General features: G+C 45.8%; 1 protein-coding gene across 4 annotated transcripts in view; it reads right to left on the bottom strand.

Moving 5' to 3' along the window:
• The window catches only part of nos1apa (nitric oxide synthase 1 (neuronal) adaptor protein a), a 235550-nt gene that overhangs the window by 38433 nt on the left and 182686 nt on the right, over positions 1-14431 (bottom strand). For all 4 annotated transcript variants that reach the window (XM_079506287.1, XM_079506286.1, XM_079506288.1 and 1 more), the window contains 2 exons: positions 12047-12212; positions 4729-4899 (listed from right to left, as the gene is read on the bottom strand). In XM_079506287.1, coding sequence (XP_079362413.1) covers positions 4729-4899; positions 12047-12212 — 337 coding nt within the window. The remainder of the gene's footprint in view (positions 1-4728; positions 4900-12046; positions 12213-14431) is intronic.

Raw genomic sequence — 14431 nt, 5'->3', positions numbered from 1 at the left:
ATGTTTTTACAAGTGAATAGTAATTACTGTAATTACATTTCAAAAATGACATTGAAGTCCTTGTTGTGGGCCCATGATGTCATTATACAAATCACTGATCTTATCCGAAGATGTATACCTCTCAAAAGGTGATGTGGTTGTGGTATTTACCAAGTACATTTTGCACATAACTGGAATATATCCTCTGCATTTACCCCGGCCCCAAATGGACGCTAATACTGCTTGTGAGGCAGTTAGTGTCTTGCTCATGCACACTTCCGACACAAATGACTAGTGGGCGAGCCGAGAGTTGAACCGACAACCCTCCCGTTCCCAGATGGCCCGTCTCTACCACTCAACTGTCTTCAACTGCCAGCAATAGCTATTACCGAGGTAAGGTGCAAGGCCCCTCTCTATCCTGATTGGATGAAGGCTGTGCCACCTAGCCAAAAACGAAACCTAAAGTTTTCTGACCCCCAGGGGTTCACTGGGGACAGGGAGGAACTCCTTATATGGTCAGCACACTCTATAGTAGGGAGGATTATCACAACAAAACAAAAAAAGTGATATTTTAATTAATGAATTAATCACTGAATATACCTTTAAAGGTGGACAGAAGAAATGTTTCTTTTAACCTCTCAGTATTTTTCTCATGGCAGCTCTGGGGGTGGAGCAGAGGTGTCTGGGAGAAATGCGAGGCCCTGTGCGATATGTTGCGCGCGCGCGATTTTTTTGAATGAATTAATTAATTAATACATACTTCAGTGTATAATTCGACTGCATTGCGCGGCCGATCTACAAGCTCACAACGCGTCGCGCTGCAACGCATTGTGAGCTTGTAGATCTGCTCTAATTCTGCAGCGCAAGCTAGCACGGCACTGCGCAGCGCAAAGGGGGACAACAGGGGGCCCCACGACCGGGCGTTGCTTAACGGGAGGATGAATAAGTGACGCCGGTTAGGAGGAGGAGGAGGCGAGGCGCGGCCGTCGGAGGGGGGGGGGGGCGTGGCTGGGGCTCCAAACCGACCGCAGCTTAAATAGGTGAAAAATCAACTGCGACGGAACGGGCTGCGATGCGATTATTGTTTCTTAAAAAAAAAAAAAACACTGCCTAGCGCGAGGCCCTGTGCGGCCGCACCACTCGCACTACCCTTAAAGCGGCCCTGGGGTGGAGCTCTGGGGGTGGAGCTCTGGGGGTGGAGCTCTGGGGGTGGCGCTCTGGGGGTGGAGCTCTGGGGGTGGAGCTCTGGGGGTGGAGATCGAGACATTGCAATGCAGACAACAACTAGCCTGATTATCAGACTGTAGCTTCCCTCAAGAGTCCCAGTCCACTCAGAGAGTGGGCGGGATCTTTGGGCTGGATCCAGGCTAGACAACAACAGAGAAGGGAACGACAGGAGAGTGCAGATTGACAACCGAAAGGACACGCTGCACAGCCCGTCAAGACTGTGTCTGTCCCCGTCTGTCTGTTTTAAATGTCTGTCGTCTAGGTCAAGGTCAAGTAGGTTCAAACGGAAGAGTTCTGCAGACATGACGAGCCGATGACCACACAACGTGCACACATTCACTCTACAGCCCGATAATTTCATCAGCAAATACATACAAGCAAAAAAGTTAACATATATAGGAGAGAACGCTGGTATATCGATATTGTTAATTGCTAATAATCTGTATCTGACCCAAAAATACAGTATTGGTATGAGTATGACACTGTTCACTTGCATCCATCTCCACACATGAATTGTACGGTACACTTACTACAGTACTGAACACACACACACACACACACACACACACACACACACACACACACACACACACACACACACACACACACACACACACACACACACACACACACACACACACACACACACACACACACACACACACACACACACACACACACACACACACACACACACACACACACACACACACATCTGAGATCAAATTGTCAAGAATTGGCACTTCTGCCTAGATTGCCTTAAATAGGATGAAATCACCCCCTCTATGTTTCCCTCTAACATCAATACCTGGGGCCTCTCTTAAATTGCTTTGATCATGTCATACAAAGGCTCTGAGCAACACTTAGACACATGCTGAGATTTGGCCCATTTCATCATCAATCTCTCAAATCTGCATTTGCTATGCCAAAGACGATAAGAAACAGACTTCTCCTCCATGACTGGAGCAGAAAACAGACTTCTCCATGACTGGAGCAGATCTGCTTTGATACAGCAAAATGCTCCACTGCTCTATGCACTACACAGGCGGATAGTGTGCAAAACACTTTGGGCTCCATTTTCGTCAGCGCTAAACCCCTTATCCCTAAACTTCTTGGCCTTTTTTTTTTTTTTACTATTTTTCAAAACATTTTTGAATAGTTCAAATGGCCAGTCTACAAGCTCACAATGTGTCAATGTAGATTGGCTAGTTGAACTATTCAAAAATGTTTTTCAAAATAGTAAAAAAAAAAGGCAAAGAAGTTTAGGGATAAGGGGTTTAGCGGTGACGAAAATGGAGCCCTTTGCTTACTGACCATATAATACACAACAAGAGTTGGCTTTTAACAAAAGAGGCCACTTCAGACTGTCATCTGTGAGCCACTGTTCTGACACTCGGAGACGAGGATTTGTTTACGATGGTTGAAAACTATCAAACGCCGTTCCTCGAGATCTGCTTAATCCAGACTTTGCATAAATTAAAGAGCAGGGTACGAGACTGGAGGAATGAAAACAGTTAACACATACACAGTTACACACGCGCACGCCTCTGCTGTCGAGTTAAACAAGGACAGAAACTCTGCCACGGGCTTCACAGAACTTTAAATAAGGACAGAAACTCTGCCACGGGCTTCACAGAACTTTCTGAGATACAAGTGGATATGATAAGACTTTGGCCTCAGAAGTGGCAAAACAAAAAGGTTCCCCAGGCAACAGGCAAGGTATTATGTTCTAGTGTCATTCGTGGTGGAACGGGTCTCTGTGGGTCACACTTCAGTTGTACCTAGTTGTGTGCAGGTGTCATGCAACTGAGGATAAAACAGGCATTAGGCTTCTCGCGTTCTCGTCTTTATCTCCACTGAAAGCATCCTCTTGAATTACAACTACATTAAAGTGTAGGACTTGAGTGAGTGAGTACACACACACACATAATAACCGTTTGAAGAGACGTGGCGCAAAGCCTTGACATTAAGAGATTTAGTCACAGTATGGGGTAACACTGTCCAGCTCAATTGCTGCCATTCCTCAATTAAATTAATATGATTCTCTGTAAGCCTCAAACAACTAGCGTGTTAATTTGCAGCTGGAGGTCGTTAGTCTCTGAGTGATGGTATCTGCGGGAAAGCTATTCCAGGAGGAGCTGAACGGACATTGGCAAAAGAAAACATCATCAAACACCAGAATTCAACATTTCAAAGTTCGCCTTGGAGTCTGTTTGCAAGGCATGTTGTACATACTGTGTACACCTGCAAGAAGAGAGACATAAAATATCTACTGTACGCATTGTAGGGCGTGGGCAGTCACAACGACATAGTCTCCACAATGATTAACCAGGCGTGTGTGTGTGTGTGTGTGTGTGTGTGTGTGTGTGTGTGTGTGTGTGTGTGTGTGTGTGTGTGTGTGTGTGTGTGTGTGTGTACATAAATGCATGTGAGGGAGACTGGGAGTGTGAGGAAAAACAGAGAGAGAGGAAAAAGTGTTAACTCAGAGGATACAGATGGAAGGAAATTGACCCGTAACTCTCACATACACTACAGTACATATGGATGAGTTAATACTGAGCATTCTACTGTGTAAGAGTTTGTGTGAAGTAAAGGAAAAGAAAACGAGAGAAAGTCATATAAACTTAGCTAGAAATAAAGAGAAAGAGTCATATAGACTGAGCTAGAAATACAAAGAGAGAAAGAGTGATATCAACTGAGCTAGAAATAAGTATGTGTAGAGCTAGAATGCAAACAATCTTCTCCTGAGACACTTTATGTATGTGTGTGCAAGACAGTAAGAGGGACTTCATATGTGTGCGCGTCAGACAGGTTAGTCTGCGACATGGTTTCCCCCAAGCTGTCTTGGAACTAAGATGATCCACGTTTGAGTGTTAACGGTGCCTAGTCTAAATAAATAAAGTATAAGCAATGTACAGGACATTAATTGATAAGATATGGTTAAAGACTCTGAACTGAGAATGATGCAAACGTAATGCTGTATATTGTATAACATACACATTTCCCCCTGTCGTGGTCAGAATTCTCTGCACCTCCGTTGTTCCCAAGGACGTTTGGGGTTGAGAGGCAGCAGTTAGTGCACAATGTCACCTCTTAGTGCTAGTTTTGGGAAAGTCTTACACCGCTATCTCCATCCCCAAAGCAGTCGGGGCGCCCCCCCCGGCTGTTGAGAACATTGAGCAGTCTCAGTGTCTCCTCATCCGTCCCCCAGCCATAGATCTCCATCTCCTGCCCCCCCTCGTCACCCCTGTCCTCCTCCTCCTCCTCATCCTCCCTGTCATCGCTATCGTCCGTGTTGGACTCCGAGGCGATCCCCGACTCGCGGAACCTGGCAAAGTCCAGGATGCCTGGAGACTTGCCGCTATTGCCGGGGGGACATCGCTTCGCCCTCAGAGAACCCCCAACCTCTCCCCCCTGACCGGTCGCCCCTCAGCGGGGGCGTAGGCGGCAGCACGGGGAGAGGCCCGGGGGGTCCCGGGAGGAAACGGAAACACTCCAGCTTGAGAAGACACTGGTCCCTACCTAGAGGGCTTCCCAGCGGCCCGCCGGACGAGGCGAAGACGTTGCTGGTCCCGTCGCCCAGGAGGGGAAGGTTCAGGGCGGCTACCTCGGGCCTGGGGGTGGTGGGCTCGCACAGCACCGGGAGCACGGTGGAACGGAAGGTGATCTCCAAGAGACTGTCCTGGGACCCCACTGTGGATGAGAAGGGGAGAGAGGCAGAGGAGAGAGAGAGAGAGAGAGAGAGAGAGAGAGAGAGAGAGAGAGAGAGAGAGAGAGAGAGAGAGAGAGAGAGAGAGAGAGAGAGAGAGAGAGAGAGAGACAGAAAGACAGGGAGTGGAGGAGAGAGAGAGAGAGAGAGAGAGAGAGAGAGAGAGAGAGAGAGAGAGAGAGAGAGAGAGAGTTTGATTGATTGAAATATTTATGAACAGTTTGCAGAATTACAGTACATTTCAAGCACAAACTCAATACAAAGACTGTTAACTGTGAGTGGACGACCCAATTAAGCATTACACTTGTTTACAAGAGGTTCCACCATGTTCAATTCATCAAAACATTTAGAGACGTACAAATAGACACTTCTATATAGTCAAAGAACAGAACAGGAATTCATCATAGAGGTAAAAAAGGGAAAAGAGACATATACAGTGAGGGGGAAAAGGGGGGGGGGGGGAGAGAGAGAGAGAGAGAGAGAGGAGAGAGAGAGAGAGAGGGAGAGAGAGAGAGAGAGAGAGAGAGAGAGAGCAGGAGGAATGGGCAAAAGAGGGAGGTAGGGAGGAAACCAAGGGGCCAGTGAGGCTATTCAACGTTGAAGCTCTCCTCCCTAGTGGTAGGAGGAGGGACTACAGGCGGACCCGTGGATTCATGACCGGGAAACCCCGTGCAGCTGGGCTTTAACATTGAGCGCTCGGTTGCACTTCCGCATTTGACCACCAATATTTGGTGGTCAAATGCGGAAGTAGACGTTCTGAGACGGTACTTCCGGCAGTCTTCCGGGTGCTTCAAAACGCCACTGAGCAACTTCCACTGACATGAATAGCTGGGGGGGCGGAGCTTCGCGCCAGTTCAGTCTCTATCCTTTTATATACTCTATGGAGGAAACCAACAGGGAGACATTACATTTTATTCTACACATTGACATTCCATCAGGCTCTCAACCAGCCGCTGCACTTTATTTGAATTGAACCAGTAAAGACCCAAGTACTGTAGGGGATCCATTACTGCTCTCGTAGGAACAAGATACATTGTTAACCCATTTTGGGCGGGATCCCCTTTTGGTGTTAGCATTATGTTATGCTTTAGCGTTTGAATAATAGCAGATCTACAAGCTCATAGCGCGCCACCGAGTGGCGCGCTACGAGCTTGTAGGTCTGCTATTTTTGAAAAATCGAAGTACCACTGACATAGAAACATAGCTTTTTCAGAAAACTGTCAGGATTTAGAAGACATTTATAGAATCGTTCCCAGGTCAAAAGGGGTTAAGTGTCAATATGGAGAGCAGAACACATCCATCCAGTCTAACCATCAAACCCTATACAGTACTCCGTTGACAGGAGTCCCCCCTGGGCTCTATACTAGGTTTTCTACTTTTCCCCCCCCGTCCACATCAAATGTCTTCCCCAAAATGTTGATGCTTGAATGTCTGCCACAGAATAGGGATGCTAGGGATCAAGTGGTTCACTTTTACAGCCACATGGTGGGACAAGACCTTTGTAGCCGTATAGGAGAAAACTAGACCGACTGTGATAGGAATAAGATGGAGTACTGTGAGTGAATGCATTTCATACTGCCTGCCACCAACGTAAAAAACAAAAATAAAGTGTGATATTCAAAAGGAAATTTCAAAGCAATAATCATCTGCAATTAATAATTTCTGGTAGTGCAGGACGGTGAGGAAGAGGAAGTGGGGGTGGATTGGACACACCCTCCAAAAAACAGCTGATAACATGACTTAGGCAAGCACTGGACTAGAATCCACAGCCAAAACAGACCAGTCGAGAGTGAGGCAAACACAACCGGACTATTGTACATGGACCCAGCTGAAGAAAACTGCTCCAAAACAGAGTCCGATGGCGGGGTGTGATTGTGGTCCTACAGGAGCCTAGCCTGGCTAATAAGCCAGACCGAATCAGCCGTTGGCAAAAACAAATTGCCTGCGACAGTGTTGTGTGGTATTAGTCTGGCTTATTAGCCAGGCTAACAGGAGCCTACAGGAATAAGTCAACTAAGTCAAGGACAGTGGTTCTTGATTGTGGCATCCGGGGACCCCCAGAGGTCCTCCAGGCTACAACTAAATGAATGATTGTGGCATCCGGGGACCCCCAGAGGTCCTTGAGGCTACAACTAAATGAATGATTGTGGCATCCGGGGACCCCCAGGGGTCCTTGAGGCTACAACTAAATGAATGATTGGTGGTGACTATTACGGGTCTCTAACTTTAAGATTATAATAATGGATGCCTACAAATCTCAGAAATAAACTCAAATGTATAGTGTAAATTAGGGTCCCAGGGATATACATATTAGAGAGAGTATATATTATTATATATATTATATATTATTAAAAGGGGGGGGTCAGCTGCCTAATGCATATCAAACTGGGGTTGTTAAAGGATGATAAGTCTGCACACAGCTCTGCTCCACTGTGTTTAGTTTTTATTATAAAAATAGAAACACTGTCATTGTACAACGGTTCATGGCACTTCGGCAATTGTTGGCCTTCATTAAGTAACACAGTTGGTGACACACACTACCCTAACACGGTACAGTATAGTATTATATCAAACTGTGGGGCCCTTGCAATGAAGAAGGTTGAAAATCACTGCAGCCTGTGAGCTTAGAGGAAGGAGAAGGTAAAAAGCCTGCAGGGACAGAGTATTGAACCAGGATATTATAACCAGCGTGAGGTCTATCTCTCAGCAGCAGCCCACTAGGCACTGCCAGCACCACACTGAGAGGGCGTGAAATGATACTGTAAAGGCATTTCAAGGCTGTAAAATACTATGTAAGGCTTAAAAAAGAAGAAGAAAAAAAAGCACTTTACAACGGGAACAGAGTGGTTACAGAGCACTCATGCCAAATACCACAGCGCAAAGTGACACACTTTCGCAATTGTAAATATAAAATATATAAACGATATAGATATGATATATAGATACTGTAGATATTTTGGATATATACACTCGTGTTTCTGTCTTGTGTATTTGTTAATTGTGTGGGTCTGCTCCTCTGCCCCCTCTCGTCATGAACTGCCTCTTTGTCAGCTTCGGTTCGGCCCCACCTGCCTTTTCAATACACACATTCACCTGCTTTCTCCATCTCTCTCTCTCTCTCTCTCGCTCTCTCTCTCTCTCTCATATGGATATGAAGAATCAACTGACGCTAATACTGCTGCTGAATTAGTTACATTTTCGCTAGAAACAAATTTGACAAATTTGACTGACTGACGGTCGTAACTCGTAAACGATAGAGACACCTCCCTGACAATTTCTGCCGGGGCAGTTTGTTTATTTTTGGACCACAATTCTTACAGTATAAGACGATTTTAAGATGAGCCCATGTTATTCTCCACAGAGAAATTACTTCCGTGAACCAGGGGATGAGCGAGTGCATGGGGCTTGGCAGACAGTGCAGCATGCGAGTGTGGCGAGCCTGAGCGGTCTGCCGAGCACATAGTGAACACCTGCCCCCTGTACTGTACAGACCGCCTTTGGAAGCCGGCCTCTTCCACGTGGGACCAGAGACAAGGGCGTGGCTACTCGATACTGAGTTGGACATTTGAGGATGATACACGAAAGAAGAAGAAGCGAGTGACGTTAGGACTTCGGTGCTCTATTCTCTCTGCCAAAGCAGGGTTACCTTGTGGTCTCTGCATTAGTGCTCTAGACCCTGTACTGCAGGGGTGCCCAAAAGGTAGATCATGATCTACCAGTAGATCACAAAGGCTGTGTTGGTAGACCAAATGACATGCCCCTAAAATAGAAAAATATATATAATCTATCACTTGTATTGACATCAAAAGGGCAAGCTCAAACCCACAATGCAATAACTTTGTTTTCAAGAGTGTTGCACACAAAACATTTCCAAGTGTGTCTAACTTAAGGCTGAACGATTAATCGTTTTCAAACCGAAATTGCGATTTGAAACCACGCGATTAGCAAATCGCAAAGGCTGCGATTAAAACAAAAATCATAATCAACCCGGAGCGCGTCTGATCCAGTATTTACAACACGGCTATACTGTGCTCTCTATTCTAACCAATCAGAAGTGTCCCTGCAGTGCATGTGACTGCAGTGCATGTGTACACGCTCGCGCAGTGCCCAAAACAAAGTCATCATTTACGTCTACTCTGCTCTGTGTTCAGTGCGTTGATGCTAATGCTACCAAGTCAGCAGCAGCTGAGGAGCAGATAGCGTCTGCGGAGCCCGAATAAACTTTCTTAAATCCGCACAATTTAATCCCAAAGAGATCAGGCACTTCGGGGATATGGCATTATTTTGGTTTTGACGTTACAGACGTCCAACAAGAGAGTTTTGTGCAAGACCTGTCATGGTACAGCGACAGTCAAAACATCCCGCAGCAACACCACAAACCTTCGCATGGCACGGGCGCTGTCCTGCTGTCCTGTCCCCTGTTTATTTTATTAATGCTACATTGTCGTCGTCGTCCCCGATTCTAGTGAACCGGTCCCCATTGTGGTGCATGTACATTTGTAATGATTTGTCTGAGCGAGGTCCGCAAAATTGTACCGAGATCCGAGAGCCATCATTAAAAAAAAAGCTTACACCAGGACCCGTGGTGGGAAAATAGCCGGCCAACAAGCTCATAAACATTAAAGTTAAAGTTATGAGCTTGTCTTAAACCTCAGACAATATGATCTCTAATAATTGATAGCCTAATTCTGTCATCACATCTGTCAAAATGTAGCCTACACTTATGCAATGCATATGCTTTTATTTGGTTACAAAAATCCCACCCGTGTGAAGTGAGGGGCGCTCTTATCATCGTACATCATCATGACGTAAAATAGACACTAGGCCTATTTCTTTGCTCAGACAATGACATAAAATTGTCAATGGGAATTTAATGTTTGTGTAGGACGTTTGTGAACATACGTGCACTGGATTTAGGAGGGGCTACTGCCCCTCAAAAACAAATAAATCAATTGAACATAATATCTAAATGTGAATATTAAATGAGAATCACAATATTGTGCTCTGATGATTAGATAACTGTAGCCTAATAGCACTTGCACTTAAATAGAAAGTCTGGAAATTACATTGCATTTATGGTCTGTATCCAGAGAGCTATTTACAATTATTTCTAACATTACAATTTTAACACACATTCTTACAGGTCAATTTGGTTAGTTAGCCTACATTATTTTGAGCTGTCTCACATCCTGTGAATCCTGACATCACTGCCTGGTAAAGTAAATGAATGGTATGCCATTTGGTATAATGTTTCATTACTTTTTAAATGGACACAGTGAATACTAAATTGAAGCTTTACTTTTTAAGTGGTGCAACCACTTCATTATGGAGCTTTGTGTGTCTGTGGGTGGGTGGCTGGCTGGCTGGCTGGGTCTGTCCGAGCACGAAAATAGAATTTGGTTGGTTTTCACAACCAAGTGTCACTGTTGCGCAGCCTAACTGTATAGGCCCTATATGATGATTTTAGGTGTGACATTACTGTACAGTGACTGTACAGTACAGTACAGTACAGTACAGTACAGTACAGTACAGTACAGTACAGTACAGTACAGTACAGGGACCGCCTGGGGACCCACACACGGTAACTCATTCTCGACCGTTTCGGACACGGGGCGGCTCGCCTAAACCGGGCCGGCACCCTGGGCACGTTCCTGTGGGTCTGGAAGTTTCGGGGACCCCCCCGGGGGCGCCCACACGGAGTTGCACCACTTACTTCACACGGGTGTGATTTAAAAAAAATATATCGCGAGTCAAATCGCAATCGCAATATTGGTCAGAAAAATCGCAATTAGATTTTTTCTCAAAATCGTTCAGCCCTAACTTTAAACTATTTCCAGCAAAGGGATTATAATTATTTTGGTCAGTAGATCTTGTCATTTTGAAAGTAGCTCTCAAGTAAAAAAAAAAGTGTGGGCACCCCTGCTGTACTGTATGTGATTGCCTGATGTTCCGACTCAAGATTCCATTCTACCCGCATTCAGTGTGTTCAACCCTTTTTTACCACCCTTTGGAACTTTTGTTTGCTCGCTCCTTTCTGTTAGACTCTTTGCTTGATCAGATTGTCTGCTCTGCCATGCTGTGTAAGCCTTGTTCGTGCACCTTTAACTCTGCCTTTAATAAATACTTTATTTTGTGTTGTATTGTCTGTGTGGAGAACTCCTTGAAACTCCTACTCACGTAGCAGCTCTGGAAAAGCTCTCTTTCAGACTTATTGACAAAACAGAGACAGCTACCTGTTTGACAGCTACACAGTGGGGACACTGTGGCAAATGTGAACAGAGCCGACTCATGTCTCAACTGTACTTTTCTATGTTTAAATAACAAAGCAAAAAAATATCCATCGCCCTACTATTTCTATGTTTTATTTTTCTTTATTGTTCTATTTCTTGTTCCCTTTCGTTTTATGGGCTACTTTTTCTTTTTTCCTTTATTTGTTTGCTTCTGGCTTCTTCTTCTTCCATTTACAAAGTAATGAAAAATAATAATAATAATAATAATAAAAAAGAAAAAAAAACTAAAATACGTTATTTGTCCTCTCCACAAAACGTTAATATAATTTTATATTTGGACATCATGCATTAATGTTTATTTTTGTGGACACATGCATGTGTGCATCTACAATACATGCATGTGCAGCACTGTTAGCCAAACAGTGGGTCGGGACCCGTTTGTGGGCCGCGGACACATTTTTATGGGTCCCTTAGTTTTTTGTTTCCTACATTTTGTTTTTAATTATTATTAAAAAAATATATAAAAAAGCAAAAGTTTTCATGAATTAATACCAAATTAAACGATTTTTAAGTATCTTTTTTTGAATAAATATTTTTTTAAGAAATTCCATCAATTTGAAAACTTGCTTCACGCCACGTTGTGAGCTTGTAGATCTGCTGTTTTCACTAGTTTGGGTCCCCGGGGCAAACGTCTAATTTCTCTTTTGGGTCTCCACCTGAAACGTTTGGGAAACCACCGATGTACAGCACACATGTGTGCTTGACACATGCATGCAGGCGTGTACAGTACACATGTGTGCTTGACACATGCATGCAGGCGTGTACAGTACATAAATGCACACGCCTGTGTGTGTGTGTGTGTGTGTGTGTGTGTGTGTACACCATGTGTGCAGCCACTCACTAGAGTTGGGTCCAGCGAACTTGACCTCCAGCTCCTGGAGCTGCTTGACCAGCAGGGAGATGTGCTGCAGTAGGTCCTTGTTCTGAAGCAGCAGCTGGTGGGTCCGTGACTGGGCCTCCAGGCGGGCCGTGGCCTCCGCACTCAGCTGGTCCTTCAGCAGCTGGACCTGTGAAAGATAGGACGGGAGACGGTCAGAAGATAAGCGGCGAAGGGGGAAAGCAATGGTGTCAAAACAAGAGAGACATGGTGGCCATCAATCCTCCCAACGCCAAGCGGCTGACGTCATGTGGCATTCAAGTCAATGGCAAAATAAACGTGCGCCCGCTGGCCATGGTGCGGGCGGTGGGCGCATGCCACATATAGGCTCTGGCCTGACAGCGTGTCGCACGTTCGAGTCCCATTCATGACGACCAATGTTGGTGAGTTTGGATGGTTTAGGACTTTTCTGTTTGGATGAATGGGCTGCCAATGGGAAGTTGCACCTATAGGTAGCACCTTGCCATTAACTTATATGGTAAGATGGCCGCAGTCTGCATATGGAGAATTGCACAGCAGCTGGTAAAAAGAAAAGACACTTCAGTAGACTGGACTACTGTAACAGGGTCTTCAAACTTCCTAAAACAAACAGATCAGAGCACTGCAGTTCAATCGGAACGCTGCTGACAGGTTGACTGAGCCGCTGTCTGAGATGAATTCAGAGAAGTACCAGAGTTGGCAACACTGCATCGCATGGACACGCACACACGCACACACACACACACACACACACACACACACACACACACACACACACACACACACACACACACACACACACACACACACACACACACACACACACACACACACACACACACACACACACACACACACACACACACACACACACACACACACACACACACAGCTTGTGCGTGCGACGTGCATGCGTGTGAGAGAGAGATCCTAATAGCCAGGCCTTAAAAATGCCCCGGCCTAGTCTGTGCCCTGCAACAGGCTGAGCTGTCAGGCCCCACCATAATACTAGTACAGCTTCTATTCCTGTGTGGCTGGCTGACGTGAATCTGATGTAACCTTTACGATTAAAGCAGGACCAGAATCTCCATTAAACTTATATTGCATTGTGAATCATTTATCATGGAAGAGAGGCGGGGAGCGAGAAGAAAGACAGAGACCTCCTTCACTCCCCTCTTACACAGAGATCCCTTCACAATCACACATGCACGCACGCACGCATGCACGCACGCACGCACGCACGCACAAATAGGGGTTCCTGGTTGAAATGGGTTGAATACATACGTTTGTGTGGTTAAGGTCACTGAAAAAAAGGTGTCTGGTTTTCAGAGCCAATAGAAAGCGCTTTGCAGTGGTGTAAACTGTAAAGTAACTACCGGTAAGTACAATTATTTAACACCCTGAGCGCCATAAACGGAGGTCTCCGTCCCATCAAATAGTAACGCTCGACACTCAGGACGGCGATTAATCACAGGACCAAACTTTATTGATATCATAACCGATCGCATCGCTCCACAGGCTGGGAGCATCGCATCGCTCCACAGGCTGGGAGCATCGCATCGCTCCACATGCTGGGAGCATCGCATCGCTCCACATGCTGGGAGCATCGCATCGCTCCACAGGCTGGGAGCATCGCATCGCTCCACAGGCTGGGAGCATCGCATCGCTCCACATGCTGGGAGCATCGCATCGCTCCACATGCTGGGAGCATCGCATCGCTCCACAGGCTGGGAGCATCGCATCGCTCCACATGCTGGGAGCATCGCATCGCTCCACATGCTGGGAGCATCGCATCGCTCCACAGGCTGGGAGCATCGCATCGCTCCACAGGCTGGGAGCATCGCATGGCTCCACAGGCTGGGAGCGCCTGTTGGGCAACATTCGATGTACTTTCCGGTTGGGATGTCATCCAAAATGTTCCCCCCTATTTTAGCGGATGAGATCGAAAATCGTAAAACGTGATAAAAAATAAAGGCGCTATAGTGCCCAGCAGATGAGGCAGATTTTACTCTGAAAAGCGCCGCCTTCCATTACCCCCCAAACTACCATTACTACCTCACATCTGATCTGTGATCTCTCTCTAGAAGCGTTTATATTCCAAACGAGATGCTTGGTTAAGTCAGAAATGAGGACAGAACATTGCCGTTTTGATAAAAAGTCGGGCCGTAAACAAGGAAGTGAACAGCAGTGCGCTGCATGCGCTAAACATGTCTAGGATCGCTGAAGAAGGCATGACCAAGCAAAAAAATAAATACAATTTTGATTTTAGTGATCCCGTTTTATATCATTAAAAAAAGAGACCCTTAGACGTCCCCAGACGTGTGGGGACGCGTTGGGCACAAAGAATGTGAGTATCCTTTTTTTCCATCA

This window comes from Electrona antarctica (genome assembly GCF_951216825.1).
Source record: "Electrona antarctica genome assembly, chromosome: 7".
NCBI lineage: Eukaryota > Metazoa > Chordata > Actinopteri > Myctophiformes > Myctophidae > Electrona > Electrona antarctica.
The sequence above is the reverse complement of the archived record's forward strand: the minus strand, read 5'-3'. Positions and strand labels throughout refer to the sequence as shown.